This window comes from Condylura cristata, unplaced genomic scaffold (assembly GCF_000260355.1).
Source record: "Condylura cristata isolate star-nosed mole 26May11 unplaced genomic scaffold, ConCri1.0 scaffold00015, whole genome shotgun sequence".
NCBI classification, from domain to species: Eukaryota; Metazoa; Chordata; class Mammalia; order Eulipotyphla; family Talpidae; genus Condylura; species Condylura cristata.
The window spans coordinates 8473988-8495953 of NW_004567116.1; the positions used below are offsets into that span (position 1 = coordinate 8473988).

At 39.9% G+C, this 21966-nt stretch overlaps 1 protein-coding gene across 5 annotated transcripts in view; it reads right to left on the reverse strand.

The window, feature by feature from the left end:
- Nucleotides 1-21966, reverse strand: part of LOC101629986 (chromosome unknown open reading frame, human C11orf49) — a 136808-nt gene that overhangs the window by 90167 nt on the left and 24675 nt on the right. For 3 of the 5 annotated variants that reach the window (XM_004682852.2, XM_004682851.2, XM_012725415.1), the window contains exon 2: nucleotides 17093-17195. The exons of the other annotated variants lie outside the window; for them this stretch is intronic. In XM_004682852.2, the coding sequence (XP_004682909.1) occupies nucleotides 17093-17195 (103 nt within the window). The remainder of the gene's footprint in view (nucleotides 1-17092; nucleotides 17196-21966) is intronic. 5 annotated transcript variants of the gene reach the window in all.

Here is a 21966-nt window from a genome sequence, read left to right on the forward strand (position 1 = left end):
ACAGTGTCTGGCTTTAAGAAACAATCGTGAAAGAGGATGCACACAAAATAATAACTCCAGCAAAGTATGAAGAACTAGTAATACTTTTTCAGAAGAACTAATATGGTCAAGTGGAGGTGTCAAGTTCACTCACAGTGGGGCAATTTTGTCTTGTTCAAGTAGGGGAGGACCAGGATAATACTATTTACAAATATAAAAGGAATGGAAATGGTTTTTAATGAGACAATGTCATATTTTTAAGCTATCTGGGAGCTAAGTGGCATATTTTTCATAGGTCTGAAATCCCCATGCGGATCATAACCTTTCAGCTGAAACATCACCACTGTATTTACTTATGTGGAAAAGGACTAAATACTGCACTGAGGGAGCGGTACGGGAGAGCGTGAAATATTAACAAGGTGGAGACACAAACAGGATAGATCCACAGGCACCCTTGGGTGGCTAGCACCTGGCCCACAACTCTCACACGCTGTTGTGTTACTAACCTAATTTCTCTGGCAAGAGAACATTCCCTGTCCCAGAAAAGAATTTTGGAGACAGAGAGGATTAAAAGAAATAATATTGTTAAGAAGCGAGGTTGCTGGGCTTGCACTTTACTAGCCGAATCCCTTTATCTTTCTTGAGAGCCCCCCAGATCTCTTTTATTCTAGGTCAGTAATTTAACACTCTGCGCTCTCAATTCAAGGCCTGTAATGACCTTGCTGTGCTGAATTATTAGCCCAGGATATAGAAAGAGAGAGAGAGGGAGGGGGGAAAAAAACCCTAAAAACAACAGAGGCCTTTTGATCAGAGCACCAAACTGCAGTTCGCTGTAACTCAAGCTGCCCATTCTTATAGGGCAGGAATTAAGGACTCCCCCTGCCAGGCAGGACCCTATTAAAAGACAATAGCTGTTTGAAAAGAGTAAGCAAGTTGATATGGATATAATAGGCCACATATGGGGGCCCCTTTCTACTATGAAATAAAGCTCCTTCTTAAGGGTTCTGAGCTGGGAACTCCAGTGTTCAGTAGGGCAGAGGAGGAGGTATAGTAACAGAGAGGGGTAGCCATGCAGAAATGCTGAAGGTGCTTCAGGAAGAGGCAGGAGAGCTTGGAGGCGTTTGCAGAGACGAGCATCAATCACTGGGGAGAGGGGCTTTCAAAATGGCCAGGTGCTCTTTGGTCCCCAAGATGTTGTTAGAGCCGGTGATGACAAAGATTTGGCTGAAACCAGTATAGTACTTAGTTTCTTTACTAGCTTAGCAGAAAAATGGAAACAAAACCCAAGCAGCAAAGTAAGTAAGCTCTTGGCACAAATTATGTAGCTGGTAAAAAGTGGCCCTTTCTGCCTTGTTTTAAAAACCATGCCAATGCCCTAAACTCCTGATGAATACCATCATGTGCTACTAAATGTTCTGGTTGTTATCTCTAAGATGGAATTTTGAAAAAGTTCTGCGAAACAGACAGTGGGCCCCAAAGAAACTGCCTCTTGCCTACAAGCTAAATTCCCTCCTCCTATACAAAGAGCTAAATACAGTATTTCTTACTCTAATAAGCTAAACCAGAAATGGTCATCTATCACTCAAACACTTCACCTGTTAATGGATGATGCTTTTGGAAGATCTTAAATCCACAAGAGAATTCCCCAACCACTGTTTTAGATACCCCTACGATATTGGTACTATGTTACAAAACGAGGAATGATTTGAGAATGATTCAACATAGTTAAACACATCAATCTACTTACTCATGACTAAGTTCTGAATTTTCAAATTCCTAAGCAAAAATATTAGAAAGATATTTTTCTTTCCTTTGCTAACTGCCAGATAAACAGCTCCCCAGTTCCCATCGAATGCAATAAAGGGGTTAGCTTTATGGAACGCCCAGCTAAAGAAAAGGCACAGGAATAGCTATACTTGCTCATTCCATTGAGTGATACACAGCGAAAAAACCTGATTTTTAGGAAATCAAGGAGTTGTTGATTAAAGATTGAGATTCCTAAGGAAAAAAACTGTTTTAGACTTAAGACTTCAAAATCAACATTACTTTTATAATAACTTCTTCCTAGAAGTAGTTGTTTCTACAGAGCATTGTAATTCTACACAATTTTCCATTACATAGACTGTTCAGATGGGAACATGTAAGAGGGAAGAGATGAGCAATGGGAATAGTGAACACTGCAATCCTTCCCCAACTTGTGCCTTAGCATATGGTGACCATATTTTCAGAAGTTCAAACTGGGACACACAGTCTTAACATTTTTTTATTTCAAGTGGGGGGCCACTTTCAAGTGTGAGATGCATCCTAAAGAATAATATATACATATATGTGTATGTGCATTTAAATAAAACGGGCATATTTAATATCATTAATAGTTGGTGTCTTAAATGTCATATTTGATAAAATCTTAAAACAGATTCTCTGAAAAATAAAATTCATTGTACAGAACAGCATGTGTAGTACAACACCAGTTTCATTAAAAAAGGCATTTGATAAAACAGAAATGGGAGGAGGAAAAAATAATTCAAAAAAATTTCTCAGAACTGAAAGACATGAGTTCCTATATTGAAAGGACCTGTAAACATCTAGCACAGTGAGTGAATATGGATGCACACCAAGGCAGATCACTAAAAAATTCTGATCCACCTTATATCTTGTAGCAGAGCATGTAAGGCAGGAGATATTTGTGCAGTTATCACTGGAAACTACAATCAATCACAGTTGCCCTCTGGTCACAGCAATTTCCCTTTCTCCTCAATATAAAATATACCCTAGCCCCCTAGACCTCCAAAGTCTAATATCTTTTAAGCATCAACCCAAACTTTGAGATTTGTCACACAGTTCAAGTCTAGGTGCAGATGAAACTCTTCAAGCACAATTTCTTGACTCTGGGTCCTCAAGGTTGGATTCTCATTCTGAGCAATAACAAACTAAAGAGACAAGGTAAGCGCTCTCACACAGCTACTACGTACAATGACAGGGCAATAAGATAAACACAACATGTTTCCATTCAAAAAAGGGGAATGGGAAGCAATTCAGTTATCATTGGTTCTTTGCAATTCTGAGAACTATCTAGGCACATATTATCTTAATTTGGGCCCAATAATGATTTTCCATGGCTTTTGTCTAAGTTGGTGAGTCTTCCAATACAATTCTTTTAAAAACACGATGGCTTTCCTATTAATTTTATTGGAGTTTACCCCACTAGACAAAAGCTACACCGCAAATATCTTTGAGATCTGTATGAGGCTACCGAGGAGACAAACCCCTAATCTCTGTAGGCTTTTTGTCCATCTAAAGGGTCAATAAGGTTGTACTTCGAAATTTTTCTGAGGTCTTAGCAAATGGCTCCTCTCTACCACATTTTCCTGACAGGTACCCTGGATTAGATCTTCATTCTAGTGAATACTCTTATTTTGAGGACTTCTGCAAATTAGAAAGATTATCCTGATAGCTCTATATTTCCTCTACATTCTATTTGAAAACCAAATAGTTCATTCTTTGATTCATTTCCCTCACATTTTACTGTTGACAGCTACAAAGACAAGCATCCCAGAAACGTCCACCCCTAGACCACTACATTCCCAAGGTATGTTTCCTGTTTCTTTTTTATTACCAGTGAAGCCAAACTTTCTGACATTACATAACAAGGATCTACTTACCTCTAGCTTCTAATAAATATTTTCCTCATTCTCTTTTAAGCCTGGAGGCCCATCAGACTTCCACTAACAGTATCCTCAAATTTCTTCCAGTTCTAGCACCTGCCTGATCTCAAAACTAAAGAGACTTAGGCTTTTATTACTGTAGCACCTCACTCCTAATAACGTATTTTATTCCCGTGGTTTATACTGCTGCACAACAAACCACCCCAAACCTAGTGACATAACAAAACAACAATTTAATAATGCTAATGGACTCTATAAATCAAGAATTATACAGGGTTGAGTGTGACCAGATAGGGGCAGTAACACAACAGCTACCTCTGTGACCAGATAGGGGCAAAAACACAATGACTGGAACTGGGCCTCGCATCCAGGTGCACAGTGACACGTCACCTTCCTAGAATCTGAACCTAAAGCCTATATAAGAGACACTTTCCCCTACAGCACTCGCAGTAACTGCGGACCGTCCTAGGGAGCTCGGTCTCAGCTGCTGCCCGGGAGCAATAATCTCTACTTGCTCAGCCTTTCTGCCTCCCGTCTTTCTTCCTTGCGTCTGGTCACAGAAATCGGGACAAAACATATAGAACATAGCAAAGGTAGCTTGTTTCTACTCTATAGCTGGGACCTGAGATGGAAAGGCTTGAAAGGCTGTGGTTGACTCAAGTGGTGGAAAATGGAATCAAGTGGAGTCTTGTTCATTCACACATCAGGCACTCAAGTGGGACAACTTGAAGAGATTTGTGGCTGGGCTTCTCACAGCCTGGAGTCTAGATAGTGAGAGTGTGCTGAGAGGAAAGTCTGCAAAATGGATTCCAAAAGACAGAATCTAATGGCTTTTAGTGACCTAGCTTGGATGGAAATATCACATTCACACTCAAAGGAAGGCTTGTCAAAGAAAGTGGAGTATTGTTTTAAAACCAATATACCAAAAGTGAGGAGGAAACAAGACAGGGAATTCCCAGGATAAAGGTGAAAGAGGTGCTAGCAGGATATAAATAAAACAATACAAGTAAAGCAGATCAGAAGATTGTGGGAAGGACTTATTCAAAAAAGATGAGAGACTGAATATGTAAAAATCCTAATGTACTTCCTTCCTCAGGCCTTGACAATTAACATTTAAAAGATTAGCTGAGGAAAGCTTAAAAAAGGTCATTTACAAAGGTGTGGATTGCTCCAGGGCTCCAAACTGAGGGTCTGTTGTCATCCCCAAACCAGAAGAGACAGGTGGGGGCAAGGAGTAAGGGACTCGTGCAGGCTGTGACCTTTGGGAGAAGAACAGAGCCGGCTAGAACCCAGAGAAAATGGGTGGAGAGATTTAACAAGATAACGAGTGACTAACCCCAGACTCACTCTGTTTTGCCTTTCAACCCCACTGGCTTTAGCACAGGGCTAGAGGATCTCTGGACCAAAGTCCATACAGAAGAGCCCTTCAAAGCACTGTGGGAGTCCAGGGGCAAATGGGAAGGAAACAGCATAATACTAGAGAGAAAATTACTCACTAGTAAAGTTTGGGGTAAATTAACGATGAGTTTGGAGGATTAAATAAGAAAAGTAAAACCCGAAGGTAAAAAGGTTGTGTGACCTTTAGTTCAATCCTGTTTACATAATTATAACAAGTGAACACTGATTATTACCATAAGCAAAACTTAATATAAGTATATTGGAAGTTGGGAAGTAAGTACATAGGTGTGATGAAGTGTGGTAAAAGGAATTAGATTTACATTTTACACAGTAGATGGTTAATAGACAACACATGAAATTAAAAAACTGAGAAGCAGCAACACAACCAAGTACTTCAGAGATCTAGAAATAAAAGCCCAACAAATCACTTTAAGGAATTCAAAATGGTTACCTTTGAGGAATGGGAGGAATGCTATTTTTTAAAAAAGATTTATTTATTGATGCATACAGAATTGGGGTACAGGCCAGAGGTGCAGGGGTGGTGAGAGGGATTCACCAGAGACAGAGTGAGAAGCAGAACAGGCCATTGACGACGTACTGCGGAGGGGAGCAGCAATCTGGTCAGGAGAGGTCTGCCGTGCTATGTGGGCCACCTCCAGGGCGGGGATCCAACTCATGCTGAAGTGGCTTTAGCTTCTTAGTGCTGTGCTTTAACCGGCTGCACCACCAGGGAGGGCCCGGAATGTTATTTTTTAACAATTCTTTTTTATTTTTATTTTAAATATATACTTTTAAAAGATTCATTTTGCTCATTTATGCATACAAGAGCCAGGGTGTGAAGATGAGAGGATTCACTAGAGACAGATTGGGAAGCAGAACAGACAGAGCTACTGAAATACACTGAGGGGAGCAGGGGGTGGGTCAGGAGAGGTCTGCAGCGCCATGTGGGTCAGCAGTCTGGCTGGGGATTGAACTTGGTGCTGCAATGGCGGAAAAGAATACAGTTACTGTCCCTGTCTCCTTAAGCTTAATTAAGATAGCCTCCCTCTGGACATTCTTAGCACCTTGACTTCTAGTTAGCTTAAACGACAAAGTACCATTGAAGTGGCACCTCTTTCATGAAACTATGCGGTCTTCTTTAACTTTGTTTTTCTTCATTTTCAATATACTTGAGCCTTCTTCAACTGGCCCTATCTTAATTATGTATTTCCTGTTTGTTACTTTTGGACACGTGATAGTCCCACAAGCCAAGTCAGACTCCTTTATGACCGTTTTCAGAATATATTTCCTACTTGTACTAATGTAACTGTGTTCTTAGAATAAAGTTCCAAAACGCTTCTTACAGTCCATGTAGACTGTGTAATTAAGACTAACCCTCCTGGCTAAGAACTAGACAAATTACTAAAAACAAATGTTTGAAATCATCAAAGAACCACCAAACAAATTAAGAATGACAGGGCCGGATGCTAAAAGGAGACCATAACCAAAAAGGAGAGCTCAGCACTTGGTACCACTGTTTCCTGTAGGGGGCATTCTGAACACAAGGGTTCAAGTGTTGACTCCAAGGGATCCACAAACTCGGATGGGAAAAAAATTATATCATTATTTTTATGGGCTTCTAGCTGGAATTTAATATTTCCTTTGACTATGAATATAAAGATAGTAGAATTAGCAGCACCTGTGATTTTGTCCATAGTAGAAATCTCAGATTATTTCCATATCACATTGAAGTCATTGCAGATATCTCACAGTATCATTTATACTCGTCACCATTTCAATAATGAGGTATTGTTACAACTATTAGTAGTTTCAGGAGCCTCTGAAAAGTTGGAAAAGGGGCAATGGACAAATTGAGCAGGCAATAATTTTGAATTAATATTAAGTTTCTTACTTCTCAGTTGACTCAAGGTTTATTGGTAAAAAAACAAAACAAAACAAACACCTGGAATTGAAGACCCACCCAGGCTGAAAAGAGGGGCTCAGGTAAATCCTTCAGGTTCTGGATGGCATCTGGAGAGCAATATGTGGAAAAAGATGGGCCCTTCCTGATGCTCACATAGCTACAAATCCTCTCAGCCTCTGATGAGATTGAGGTAATCCAGGGTTGTTAATGCTCAGGCCATCTGCCAGATGCAAATATAAATCCTCTTTGCAGAAAGGTACTATCATTCTAGAAGTCACACTATCTCTATGATTTTTCATATACAGTGTACAACAGTCAGCTAAAGATAAAAAGGTGCACTGTGCAATAAGACACTGGAGCAAAAATCCAAGAGATAGACTAGAAAACAGAAATAGATGCATTAGGAATTCAGATAATTATGAACTCTTTAATAACCATGCTTTATAATGTTCAGATGAAAGATAAGATGGTGCAAAGAACCCATAAAAATGAGAACTAAATGGAAACTCTTGACCTGAAAAATACAATAATTAGCGAAGGATATATACTATAGGACTCCAACTGTATGACATTCTGGAAAAAGTAAACTAACTAAAAAGACTAGTGGTTGCTGGGGAATGCAGTGGAGGGCAGGGATGAACAGGTAGAACACTGAGGAACTTTAGAGGCGTGAAAACAATGCGTATACTGTAACAACGGGTAATGTCATCATGCATTGTCCAAACCTGAGTTCATAAAACATTGGGTGAACTCTGAGGTAGACTCAGACTCCAGACTTTGGGTGTCAGTGCAGGTTTATCACTGTAACAAATGTCCCACTGTAGTGGAGAATGCTGATAATGATTTTGAGGGGCTGTATATGGAAAAGCTCCATACCTTCCTCTCAATTTGGCTTCGAATCTAAAACTACTCTTAAAAAATAAAATCTTTAAAAACAAAAAAAAACCCACAAAGCATATTTAAAGTATATAAGGTTTTCACAGTAAACTATAGAAAAGAACAATAGAAAGTAAGTTAAAATCCTCTTTGCTTTTGGGGATAAAAAGAAGAAATAGTGAAAATGCACTGTGAGAGACAAGACTAAAGTAAATATGAGGAACACCAGTGGGAAAAAAAACCCTAAATTTTCTTCAATCTAACTTCAATCTAACATTCATTTCCCCAAATTTGAATTCCTTTTCTCCTTATTTTGTATTTAAAATATACTGACTAAAACTATCACGGTAAGGTACAAAACAAACAGTAATTGAAATTAAGAAATGAGTAGATGGCATACGTCTATCTGACCCCCAAGTCTGTGTTCCCAGACACCATGGTACGACATTTTCATGTCACATAAAAATATGCCATCTTGGGCCCTCCCTGGTGGCATAACAGGTTAAAGTGCAGCAGTATGAGGCTATCCATAACCACTGCAGCATGAATTCGACCCCCAGCCAGGGAGGTGACCCACATGGCATGGCAGACCTCTCCTGACCTGCTCACTGTCCTCCTCAGCAGTGTATTTCAGTACATCTGTCTATTCTGCTCCCTACTCTGTCTTAGGTGAATCCTCTCACCCTTCAAACTTCTGGCCTGTACCCCACTTCTTCTGTGCATAAAATAAATAAATCTTTAAAAAAATATGCCATCTTGCTTTTCTGTGTATTCAAATTCTATCCATCTTTTCAGATTTGATTAGTCAGTGTTCTTCAGAGAACATAGTATGTGTTGATTCTGGAATTGGCTTATTTGATTACGGAGGCTGAGAAGTCCAGCTGCCATGTGCCAGCTGGAAACCCAGGAAAGTCAGTGTTGCAACTAAGTCAGAGTCTTCTGGCCAATGAGTCAGGGAAGCCAATGGTGTAAGGCCCCACCCCAGTCCAAGGGCCCCAAGAGTCGCTATGTCAACAGTTGAGCTCCAACTGGAATTTGAAGTACCAAGAACCACTGTTGCTGACAACTGGAGGCAGGTGACAATGGATGTCCCAGTTAATCAAAAAGAACAAACTCGCCTTTCCTCCACCTTTTTATTCTATTCAGGCCCTCAATGGATTGGATGATGCCCACTGCATTGCTGAGGGGAATCCTCTTTACTCAGTTTATTGATTCAAGTGCTAAAACACCCTTATATAGACACACCCAGAAATAATATTTTACCCAGTATCTGAGCACACCAATTATCTAGTCAAGTTGACACATAAAATTAGCCATCATCTGGTCAAGGCAAAGTCTCCTGTGATATCTTATTTAACTACTCTAGTGCCCATTACTTCTTACTCTCGGAGTAACGTGCAGACTAAAATTTAATACTACTATTGTAAGGTCTTGAATTAGTCTCTAATTGTTTGTTAATCAATAAACATTATCTCCTCAACCAGGTCATATCGCCTTATAGATAAAATGGTCATATTTTGAATTCCTATTGCTATAGATCACATTTGAAGTTCTATAACAATACTCGATATTTTGGTAAAGGAATGAAGAAAAAACATTTACTTGGAAAAACCATGTCAGGAATATTGTTTTAGGATGCTTCAGAGATCAGATCTGTATGGTTTAAAATTCTAAACATCAAATGTTGACTTAATGAGCCGATGTTTCCATCCCATTTTCTGTAACACCTTTTTTTAGAGCGAGCTAGTGAATGACTAGGGCAACGGGGATCAAGCTGTACCGACCTCAGGAATGACCCCTTTGAGAGGGCACAGATACTATAAAGAAGGTGAAATGCGAGAGTACACAGATGAGCAGTTATCCCCACACATGTAAACTTCAGCTTGTGTGGTGTAAATATACTCTCCCTGCCTGTGCAACACTCTCTTTGGGCTCTGTGGTTTCTCAACACATTCCAACTGTGCGGAGGCTGAAGCTTGGCTCAGCGAGCACAGATAAACAGCTTCCTGGAGCGGGCTGCAGTGAGGAGCAATGACCTCAGCAGAGAAGGTCTGCTTTTCATTACTCCCAGCACATCACTATACCACTAGAGCTAAGGGTAACAGTATAGCTGGATACACTTGACTCAACTCACATCTCCTATCTTACCTTAAATTTTTGAATCTTAGGAATGACAGTGTAGACAAAAACTGAGAAAGCGCCTTCTAGATTTGAGGGGAAAAAAGAGAGCAAGTTTTCTGAGGCAATTCTCTAAATGAAGTAGATAAAAGGTGGCTGACACAAAATGGCTAACAGTCACATAGAAATCATCAAATATTGGCAGATTTCAAAAAGATACACAATGTGTAGGTAAACAAAAAGTGTCACAGAAAGCAGCAGAGACCAAGACATCTTCAGTCAAGACCTTCAACTCCGATATTATTTAAAGAGAAAGAAGACTATCCCAAAGTAGGAGAGAGCAAAATCCCATAAAGTTGGAGCTAAAAAGAAGTGTGATACAATCAAAATTCATCACACACAGCCAGCCATTTCACACGTATCATTCACTCGCTTTGCACAACAGCGCTTTAACACATGCAGTCCATGCGTTATCATTCCTAGCAATGACCTGGACTTGGAAAAAATGACAAGGATATCAACAGACACTGTTATTCTTTAATAACAAAGGGGTGGATTCAAGGTTGTGTCTATGGCCACTCTGAAGTCAGTACTACCTACTGGTGCACCTACTGGTGCAGCTCCAGGACTGAGCGATCCTGGGGCCAACGCACCCCAAAATAACTTTTCTGTAAGGCAGTTCCCATTATGCTCGCTGGTTCAGAAGCGCATCTGATCACCGAAGAAAGGAATCACAGTGATGGGCTCAGACAGGAAATTGGCTGGCCATGACCTCTCTTAAGGGATCCTCAGAAACAATTTGTTTTGTGGGGAAGTCACTGACTGCAACGATGCACCTGCCACTGGGTTGAAAGCTAAGAGACAGACAAGCATCTCGGCAAATCCTAACAGAGAAAAGCTTCCTTTGACTTTCTTTTCACTTTTCTCAGGGAAGAAGAACCTTTGTGTGGCTGCCAAAACCCTAACTGTCCTCCTCCTCCCCTCAATCCCCTCTACCCGCTTCCCAGTTCATTAAAGAACTTCTGGTTAGAGGTGCCAGATTGTGTCATTCTTTCCTGCTCTTGTGCCAGGTCGGGCCGCCAGCGCCGCGGATCTTCTAGTGTTCTGAGCAAATTACGGAAGAAATGAAAGGCACTGGTGAATTTAAATTGTTCTCCTGTTGAAGAAATAAAATCTCTTAATGCCCGACAAGCTATTTTACCTTACTAACAGCAACAGTGCTCTGTTAATTCCAATGTCTGTGCCCACGTGATTGCAGAGGACTCAGGGAATTATCAGAGCGTTGGTATGGGAAGGAACATCAGGGCTTGAACCTAATAAAGACTCTTCATATCATTTCTAGTTTAAGGAAATCAAGGTATTTCTCTAAGGGGGAATATTTTAGTGTGGAGAATTATACCTGAACTTCATACTAACTAGCTGCAGCAGCAGCTCCCATGAACGCAGAAATAGCAGCACTGGGTCTGACGGCACTTCAGCCAAGGATGGAGAGCCTCCATTTCCTCTTAGTGAGCGATTTCCCAACAGCTAAGTTTCTCTTGCAGAAGAGAAGGGGGTGGGGAAGTAAAGTCTTTCCTGACAGGGTGAATCTGGGCCCAATTATTACTTGCATAACCTTTGACTCTGACTTCTAAATGAGTCAGGGGACCAGTGGGCTGTGAAATGGCTTCCTCAGTTACCAGGTCAAGTGCTGTTGGATGGTTTCCTGTAATCAAAACATGAAGGGACTGAAGAGGAGAGATATGTTCTTAGCAAATAGGCAGTTTCTTGACTCTCCAATGAACCTGGATTTTTAAGTTTCAAAATAGGTTTTGGTAACCTCAATGCACCATTTCTCTACAGCATACCTCTGATAGTATAGAAAAGAACCAAAACCCTCTATAGATTTCAGAAACACTGGCTTAACAAAAAAGAGAGGGCAAGATTGCTTCAGCTCAAGGCAAAAATCTATTCCTGCCAGTGATCTGAGTCTGTGAGAATCCAGATGCTGACAATGAGAAATGGGTAATTTTCTGTTACAGTGTGTCAACTCTAGCTAAGAACTGAACTATGGAAAAAAAGATTGGGGTGTGGGGGGTTGCAGGGAGAAGCATTACCCCCTTTGAAGAAGACTGTAATAGGATTAGTCACCATTACTTCACACAACACATTTGGCTCAATTTAACAATAAGTAGGGAAAACATGGAGCATAAATGGCCCAGGGAAGTCTCAAGACCATTGCTCATGCAAAGCTAGGAGCCCGAAAATCAGTGAAGTCCTAGTTTATTCTGAGGTGTTTCTTCTTGCTCCAAATCTCTGCTCCTCCGTTACCATGGGCACCCCCCCACACACAAAACCAAAACAATATTACTTAAATGCTGGATGGTGGATATTCCTAAAAAACCTGCCAACTTTAGAACTGCAAGTTTATGCCTTGATAAGTCTAGATTACTTGAGAAAAGTGGGCATCTTTTAATAGAGGACCTGTTTAAGAAAAGAAATACACATTTTATAATCATGTATTGGTTTCACTGTTATATTTTAAGTGATTTAGGAAAATACTGGCATTCGATGAAAACTGTCTACTAAGGATACTACATTTTAAGCAGCAGCAAATATGTCAAATTATCATATTTGGACACAGAAAGCCTGGATAATAAAGATGAGGAGGAGAGTAGTCATGAGGCGGGACAACTTAGTAGCTCTTTGATGAGATGAGCTAACCACTCCTCGGGATCCACTCTGAAATACCATCTCCTCCTGGGGCCTCCCTGGCAACCTATATAACACATGACCCTAGTTATTACCTTATTACTTATCCTTTTACAGTTTCAGCTGTGACTCCTTGGGAATACTCCTTTTATTTGCCTGAATTTCCTAAAGTGTAAAATGATGATAATACTAATGTCCCACTTCAAGGTATTGTGAGAATTAAAGGAGATAGTACATGTTATAGCTTAGAATATTACCTAGCACATAGCAAGCATTTATTAACTATTACTTATTGTCGTCATCTTCAGTCCACTGGTTTCCTGTCTCTCTCACTAGCACTGTAGGCCCATGAGGGCAAGCAGCTATTAGTATTGTTTACTGCTATATCTCCTTTGCCGGGGTAGGAAGTAGGTGCCCAGATTTAGTACTGAATCAAAGAATTCATGAATGAATGCTGTCTTATAGTCTCACATAGCTTCAAAATAAACCTCCATCCATCAAAGTAATCAGTATACTTGCAACCAAAACAGTCATCATGAAAACTTCCCCAAGAAGCTAAAATCATCATTTAAAAAACAAAAACAAAAACCAAGATACTTGATCATAGAAAGAGCCCTCCTGGGCCCACCAGCCAAGACCACAGAGAACCATTCTTTCTATATTAGTATGTGGAAGTCAAGCTCCCTGATGCCACAGTGTTGTAACTATCAATTTAGCCTGTGAAGAATGGTTCCCAGTTCTGATAGGATTTCTCATATTTCAGCCTGTTTTTCTCTCATCATTATTTTTCAATGTCTTAAAAAGCCACATTTCTCATTTTGTCCCTACCACAAGAACCTGGTTGCACTCTGCTGTGGTTTCTAAGTTACAGCTACTCTAGTCTCTTTTTCTTGGATGTACTTCCTTAGAGGTCCTGACCTGGTGCTGACATCTGGTCTGTTTTTAGAGAGGTACCTCTAAATATTAATTCCTTTTACCTTCCACTGGTTGAAAGACAACATTCAGAGACAGAGGCTGCATATAACATAAAAGAAAATCCTTTGGGATGTAGTATGCTTCTTTCAAGGGTGTCCAGAGAATATGACCTAAAGAGTTCAGTCTTGCAAACATGCACGCACAGTGCAGCTTAGCTACACATATTTTAGAGCATATCCTGATTTGCTGGAGCAGCCAAGGATTTGTTGGAAAATACTAGCAACCAAGGAATGACAACACAGGTGAGAAAGTAAGTGGACACGGAGAATAAAATCAGTAGAGAAAGCTTTAAGACAACAGTTTAGAAGAGAACTTTTATCATTGTTCAAAGGCGAATCATCCAGAACTAAATGTATGAAAATCTAGAGGTGGGAAGTGGGAACAGAGATGGAAATGTATCCTTAGCATGGTTTTTTTGTTTGTTTGTTTTAGCTCAAGCTTCCTATTGTTTAGAGACAGCTCCAACTATATCTCCCCAAAAGGCCAAGACGAAACACGTAACAATGAACCCACCATACAAGACTATGTGATAAGCTTTGTGAAACATAGTTTATAAGGGAAAACTTGATGAACTGAGAAATTACAGCTAGAAGATCCTCAAATATCATCCAGTTAGATCTCCAATATTAGGCAGTATAGTGACTGGAGGGAGAACGGAATAGGGGCCTCTGTAATACTGCAGAGGAGGCCTCATTGAACTTACAGAAGCTATTTTAACCCTTTTGAACTCCAGTTTCCTCATCTATAACACAGATAACAATACCTACTTCAAGTAAGTATAGGGGGCTGAGACACAGTGTGAACATTTAATTAAAAAATTGCTTACTGGGCCCTCCCTGGTGGCGCAGCAGGTTAAAGCACTGCACTGAGAAGCTAAAGCCACTTCCGCATGAGTTATATCCCCGCCTGCCCGGGAGGAGATGGAGCGGCAGACCTCTCCTGACCCTCCCGCTGCTCCCCTCAGCAGGTTACTTGGTCGATCTGCCTGTTCTGCTCCCCACTCTATCCCCGGTGAATCCTCTCACCCTCCACATCTCTGGCCTGTACCCCAGTTCTGTATGAGTAAATAAATAAATCTTAAAAAAAAATTGCTTACTATAATACATACTTGCTACGTCATCATCATTAAAGACTTGAGTTATATAGCATTTCATAGATTAAGCACCCGAAGATGAAAAAATTTCAGAAATTTTCCCTAAGATGACAGAGCAAGGACTGTAAGTGTAAGTAGCTCTTCTGCCTAGAGCAGTGTGCTTTTCACATCATGTTTCTATGAATCAATACAAAACAGCCTGAAAAAGATATGTTTTCACTAGGTAAATAAAATTCACAATCAAAGTAAAATCAGGAGTTTTTATTATTCAGTTCTTCTTGTCTACCAAATACTATTTCCCATTCTATCACACATCCACATCTTTTAAGTCCTTTTAAAAGGATTTTAGAGCTTTGATGTTGATTCACCTCTCAAAATAATTTGCCTCAAGCCAATATGGTGTTTTAGAGTTATCAAAGTGTCAGGTATGTGCCAGTCACATACATTATGTAATTTGAAGTTTCCCAAGGACAAGAAACAGCTCACTTGGCAACCAGATTTCTATCAGCACTGTGGAAAATCTTAAAAATTTCAACAGCACATTAGTAGATCAAAACTCAGGCAACAGCATTCTGAAACAGTTGTAAGCCGTATTTCTGGCTCTCTGGTATTGTTTTGAGCCCAATGGAGCTTACTTTTGGAGTGCTAGACACCGGATGGTTTGCAGAGTCTTAAAGGAATCAACACACGAGACTGTCTTTATTAGTAACAAGATCAAGAAGAAGAGAAGATAATATGCAAGAACTTTAAATATAGATAGAGCTACAGATTCAACAAACATTTACCTAACACCTGTTATATGCTAAGCATTGTGCAAGGCCCTGGGAGTAAACAAAGATGAAGAAAATGATACCTACCTTCATGAAAAGACTTATAAAAGAGATGGGGGGAGGGAGATAGGAGGGGAGTCAAATAGAAAAAGGGGGGAAGACACATCGCCCCCAGAAGAATCATATTTCACTTGGCAAGGAGCCTCCGAGTACTGGTACAGATTAAACGGCCCAGAAACTTGACCCCTAGACTTGTCCGTCCTGTAAAAGCAGGCAAGGCTATTCAAGCTCAGTCTTTATTCCCTGCCTACCTCATTTGCTTCAGCCCACACTATGAGAACAAGGAGGATTCCTTTCCTTTCGCTACTTCATTCCCCTTTAGAAGATTGGGAGAAAGGACCAGCTCTGCGCCTGGAAAGCCTGCTTTTCCCAGGAACTTGAAATTCCTATCTATAAGTGAATCTTGATTTTAATTTATAAAACCTTAACTCAGCAAAAGAGCGAAGGAGAGTCAAGAATTCCCCAAACAGCAACCTAAGTAACCTCTGGAGAATAAAAAGGAAAATGCTGAGTTCAAGGAGGATGGACTTGAATTCATAAGTCAACTTAAATAAAAGTTTGTAAAATGATCCCCATAAACTGGGAAAAAATAGAATCCAAAATGATTACGTAAGTATGCATAGCATGTTGGTATTAAAAAATGCTTAATATTTATGTTGCACACTCTTTTACGGTGTTTTAAAGAAAACCAAGGTGTTTAAACATTACTATCTCACTCAGCCCAAAAACACTTCTGTAGTATTTTAAAAAGAAACTGTTTTTGATTTTTATATGCTCCAAGAATATTGTATGAAAAAAAAATCCTTCAAAGATAAAACATATGAAATATATCCTGCTGCTAGAAATAGTTTTAAATTATTGATGGGCACAGCACCCTATAGAAAGTGAACTGAAAAAGAGCATTATCCTAAGTAGTTTCATGAAAGAACTGAGCCATGAAAAACACAGGTTAGAAATGAATTTTCTAAAAGGAAATGGGAGTGAGTATTTTGAATCACAGAGGAAGTTAAAAATTGTAAGAGGAACCCAAAGAAACAGATCTAACAGGTCAAGAGACAGCTACTCAGCACTGTTGTCATGACTATTCACGAAACTTCTCAGTGGACAAGACTACTGCCTCAAAGCCAGGCTCCAAAACAAGTTTGAGCACCCCTCAATCAGTCTACCAAAGCCAAGCATTCACTGCTACTCCATAATTAGCATTGTCTTGCTTGCTCTATTCAATTTTTTAAAAATGATTTTATTTTATTTTTATGTAGAAGAACTGGCGTGTGGGCCAAAAGTGCAGGGGTTGAGAGGATTCACAGACAGAGTAGGGTGCAGAGCAGACAGATCTACTGAAGTACACTGCTGAGGGGAGCAGCAGGTGAGACAGGAGAGGTCTGCTGTACTACGTGGGTCAGCTCCTTGGCCGGGAATCGAACTCAGACTGTAGCAGTGACAGCGCTGAGACTTAACCCCAGGGCCAACGGGAAGACCCATCCTGCTCTTCTTCATGTGCCTTTTCTGCTTCCAAGTGCCGCCCGTCTGGGCATGCCTATTGGTAAAACATTCATGTACTTACTATTCAGTGAAGAATCTGGCAATGCCGTATTGGCTAATATCTTCCTTGTTCTCTAGTAGCTGACACACTGCATCCTCCATGTATGTGAGGACATGTCGCTGAGCTGCAAACAAATGTAAGAGAAAGAAAAAATAAAAAGTCTTTCCAATCCTAGGAGGCTGTGAAAATTTATCAAGGTGCAACCTGTGCTCTGGGAAGTTGACAGGAACAGGCAAACCGAACTTGCTGGCCCTCACTGACCCAGGGGTCAGAATGGCAGATGATCCAGAACATGACCTACTGCCATGTGACCGGCTGTTAGTATTAGCATCAACTTTTCGATTTCATTTCAGTGATGAGGGTGAGTTAATGATGCTGAGTTTCAGCACTATTTAGCAGAGAGACCTGGAGCTTTTTTTCTTCTCACATCTTTCCACCCCCTTCTACTTATACATGCTTCCGAAATTAAGCCCAGGAAATAGTGGTTCCATGTCCTTCATATAAATGATCTGATGGCAAAGAAAAGTCTAAGGACCACGACTATTTCCATGCTGGCATGATAAGTTGTTAACTGTGGTAACAGGAAGACCATGAAATCTGTGCACCTTCATTTATCATGAGTCATGTTTTCTGCACTGGTTGCAGAAGTGCTCTTGCTGCTTCTTCAGACCCTGAAATTTAAGAAATCGCTGGGTCAGAATTAGGGCTTTGACATTTAGAGTAGTGAGTTCCATTCTTAGCGCTCCAATACCAACCTCTGGGACCTCTGTGCTCAGCCCCTGCTGAGCCAACCACTCTCTAACACGTCAAACGTAAACACGTAAAACGTAAAAAAAAACCCGTAAACATAAACACGTAAAACGTGAGCACCAACTCTACTACTTTTGTAGCACGACTACTACTTCCATCATAAGGTTATGGTAATTACATAAGGTAACACACATGTAACACACCATGGTGCCTGAATTTCTTGACAAGTATTTTCTTCAAAGCTTGTCTCCCTGGGCTTTTAGGGATTTACTTTAGTAAACACGCAGGGCAGAATTTCTCATTTAGCAGGTTCTCAGCAACTGCTGTTGCCCTCCCTGAATTTTAGCTTTAGATCCAATAGCATATCTAGAATACTTCACATACAAACTTCCAGTTCAGTGTTTCTATTTACCATGTAAAAATATTTTTCAATTAGTGTCTTTTGAATAGTGAAAATAAAAAGCCAGTCCTGTCAAAATTCGATGAAACTGCTACCAAGATGAAATCTGTCCCTTCCATAGTCTCATCCCTCCTAAAAACATGGAGAAATTATCTAAAATTTATAAAATTTGGTACTTCCAAAAGCAATTATTGAAGTTCTGGTGGTCTTTTAAATAAAGTAAATAAGTTTGGGACCTCCCTCATACCTTGGGGTTAAGTCTCAGCGCTATCACCACTATGGCCTGAGTTGAGTTCAATCCCCAGCCAGGGAGCTAATCCACGTAAAGTGCAGCAGACCGCTCCTGTCTCACCCACTGCTCCCCTCAGCAGTGTATCTCAGCAAATCCACCTGTTCTGTTCCCCACTCTGGCTCTGATGAATCCTGTCACCCCTTGCACCTTCTGGCCTATACCCCAGTTCTTTTAGGGAAAAAAAAAGTTCACCCCACTGGAAAACTATTTCTCTAAAAAATGGCACAATAAAATTTAGAGACAATATATGCCAATTTCTAGAATTAATTGTCTTCAAAATAGCAATGATCAAAATTACATACATTGAATTGAAATGGCCAAACATTAAAACAAGTTGTATTTTCACCTCTGTACTTTCTTCTTCTACTCACTTACCTTGGTCTTACAAAGAGATTCCTTCCTGGGTGTATATGGGCTTTAAGATACAGATCTTCCTAAGGTTAATACAGGACTTTTTTTTTTTTAATGACAGTTATGAAAGAACTCTACTTAGTGGCAAATCATGCTGCTTCTATCCCCTAGCTCCTGGGACTAAAAGTCAATGTGACAGCTGTTTAAAGAAGAAGTGTTTCCAGAGCAGTTAGAATCAAAGTACTTCTTCCTCCTAAAAAGAAAAAAGACTTTCTAGAAAACAAACTGTGTGTCAAACAAAAAGGACTATATCTGTTTAACGTTCATCTAGTTTAATATTATATGTAGTAATGCTGATAGTAGTAACAGCTGTCAATTTGAGCTCCTACGCTCAATTTGATCTCCTGTGCAGTTTACTGAACAAAGTGCCCGATAAGCTGCCAGATGTTTTACATGCTTTATTTTATTTAGTCTTCACAACAATCCTATGATAGGTAGCTTGGTTACTTCCCTTTTACAAATGGGAGAACTGAGACACATAAAATTCAAGTGACCTGCTCAAATTACATAGCTAGTAAGAGAAGCCGGATTTGAACCCAGACTTGTCTCAAACAAAGAACCATCCTCTTCACAGTCAGGTTTAGAAGTAAATGTTATCTTTATTTTACACAGAACACAAGGGCAGCGGTGTGTGTTGACGCTAAAATCACTTGAGAAGCTGCTCTGTGTGTGTCTGTGTGAGAGAGCGCATCCTTTCCCCACCTGCATAGGTGTACATGGCAATTAGCATTCGGGCGAAGTTAGAAAATGCCACCAAATTTCAGTTTGGTACAAAGAACCACCTTATCACAACGTATTCACCCTACCCACTACCAGGTCACAAAGAGGAGTCAGAAAGCCCTGAGGTTCTTTTCATCTGGGAAAAGGGAAGGAACTAAGAAGAGCAGGTAAGGTGGGGGAAAGTTGTTCCCTGCAGAGAATTTCACCGAAGCCAATCTCTAGTAGCTGCTCCTTGGTGATTTCCTTCACCTACAGCTCTTATCAGTGCAATGCTCCCTCGGTGGTTAAGTGTACCACCCAGTCCTGGAAAATCCTTGCAGTTTATCAAACTTCAATGAGACAGAAGTTCAAAGCTCTTGCCTGGCAGTAAAACATGGAGTGTCATTTTATATTATTTTTTGAATGCAAAGGAATGGGCTTTAATTTATGTGAATGATTAAAGTATAAAAACTGCACACCTGCACCCCTGGAGGGCAAAGATATCTGGGCACCTTAGCTGCCCTCTTGGAAAAAAGAAGCATTCAGATTGGTTTTTTCCCTTCTGTTTTGCCCTGACTTCCACAGAAAGGACTGAGGGTTTTTTTTTGTTTTTTTTGTTTTTTTTTTTAACACATTCCATTAAGGCTCTATTGCTTTGAAAACCACACTAAAGCCCAAGTTATCTGTGTCTTGCTCAGAAAGCACTGCAGTCTAAGAGATGCTCTTAGATCTTCAATATACACTGGAAAATCCAAGTAAAATATAAGTAAACAGGCCCTCTCTGGTGGCGCAACGGGTTAGAGCACAGCACTGCGAAGCTAGCTGCAGCCACTTCAGTCCAAGTTGGATCCCTGACCCGAGAGGTGACCTACATGGCGCAGCAGGCCTCTCCTGTCTTGCCCACTGCTCCCCTCAGCATTGTACTTCATGGAGCTGCCTGCTGTGCTCCCTACTCTGTCTCTGGTGAATCCTCTCAACACCCCGCACCTCTAGCCTGTACTCCAGTTCTGTATGCATAAATATTTTTTTAATAAATAAATCTTTTTTTAAAAAATAAATAAACACTGTATGATATTCATATGAACCTCACAAATGAAGGAACCTGGGTATTAAATCTGTTCTGTAAATCACTCTACACTAATCAAATTTCTCCCAGTATCAGGCAATCCTACTAGAAAATGGGTGTGATGGCTATGACAGTAAATATAATGAGACAACTTAGAAAATATTCATTTATACGATATATATGTTTATATATTATTGCTAGATACTGATTCTACAGATTAAAATGACATGACAATTTACTACAATGGTTAGAAACATGGGATTTGGAGTCAGACTAATCCAGATTTCATTTTTAGCTCTAGCACTCATTAACTGTATGAATTTAAACAAGGTACCTAGTCTCTCTATCCTTTTCTGTAAAACTGGGGAATAGTAACTACCACCTAAGGTTATAGAGAGGATTAAATAAAATAATGTATATAATAACCACAGCATAGTGCATAGCCCACAGTAATTGTGTAATATATAATATCAGCGATCATTTATTGTTAAGTATTCACCTAAGTTCAAGATAATAGCACTATGTTTGAGTCAATGTTTCTCTAAGTCATCAAGTCTGATTGAGCTATCATTTTTTATCACTGTTATTATCATCATTAATGTTGTCACTCTATACCCCTCCCAGACATTGCAAAATCCACAGGATCAAATAGAAATGAACACCAAGATACCAACTTACTATCTAGTCCCTTCTAGCTTGTTTACAGTTCTGTTCATCCAACCAAGGATGTTTACAGATTATCTCAAGGATTACTGGGCTATATACAAGCATACACATATAATAATACACATAATCATATACCCATTTCAGTTATAGCCTTTAAGTTTGTGGGAAGCATTCACTTATTAACTGCTAATTATCCAGGCTCTAATTTATATGGGGAAAGTCCACAACTATTTCTTTTTACTCTCTTCCCAAACATAAATACCATCAAAGTATTAGTTGTTTGGTTCACAGTTGAATGATAAGGGGGTCCCATTTAGAAATTTTGCTTCAGGGGCCTAGAATTTCCAACATAAGTTAGAACACTCTTATTTTATTATTGGTATTTTTTAACAGACTCCTTATACTAGAACAAATAAGTCTTACTGGAAAAATATTCATATGAATTACTGTATGTGATGTTAATAGATAAAAAAAATAATAACAGTGTAAGTGAAAAAATCTATGGATGACGCTCAACTTTAAATCTGATTTTTCTTCCTCCCTTACCAGAGTTTTTTGAGAAACATGTTGGTCTTTGAAGTCTCTTGGAAGTCAGATGCTGGCTGGCACAA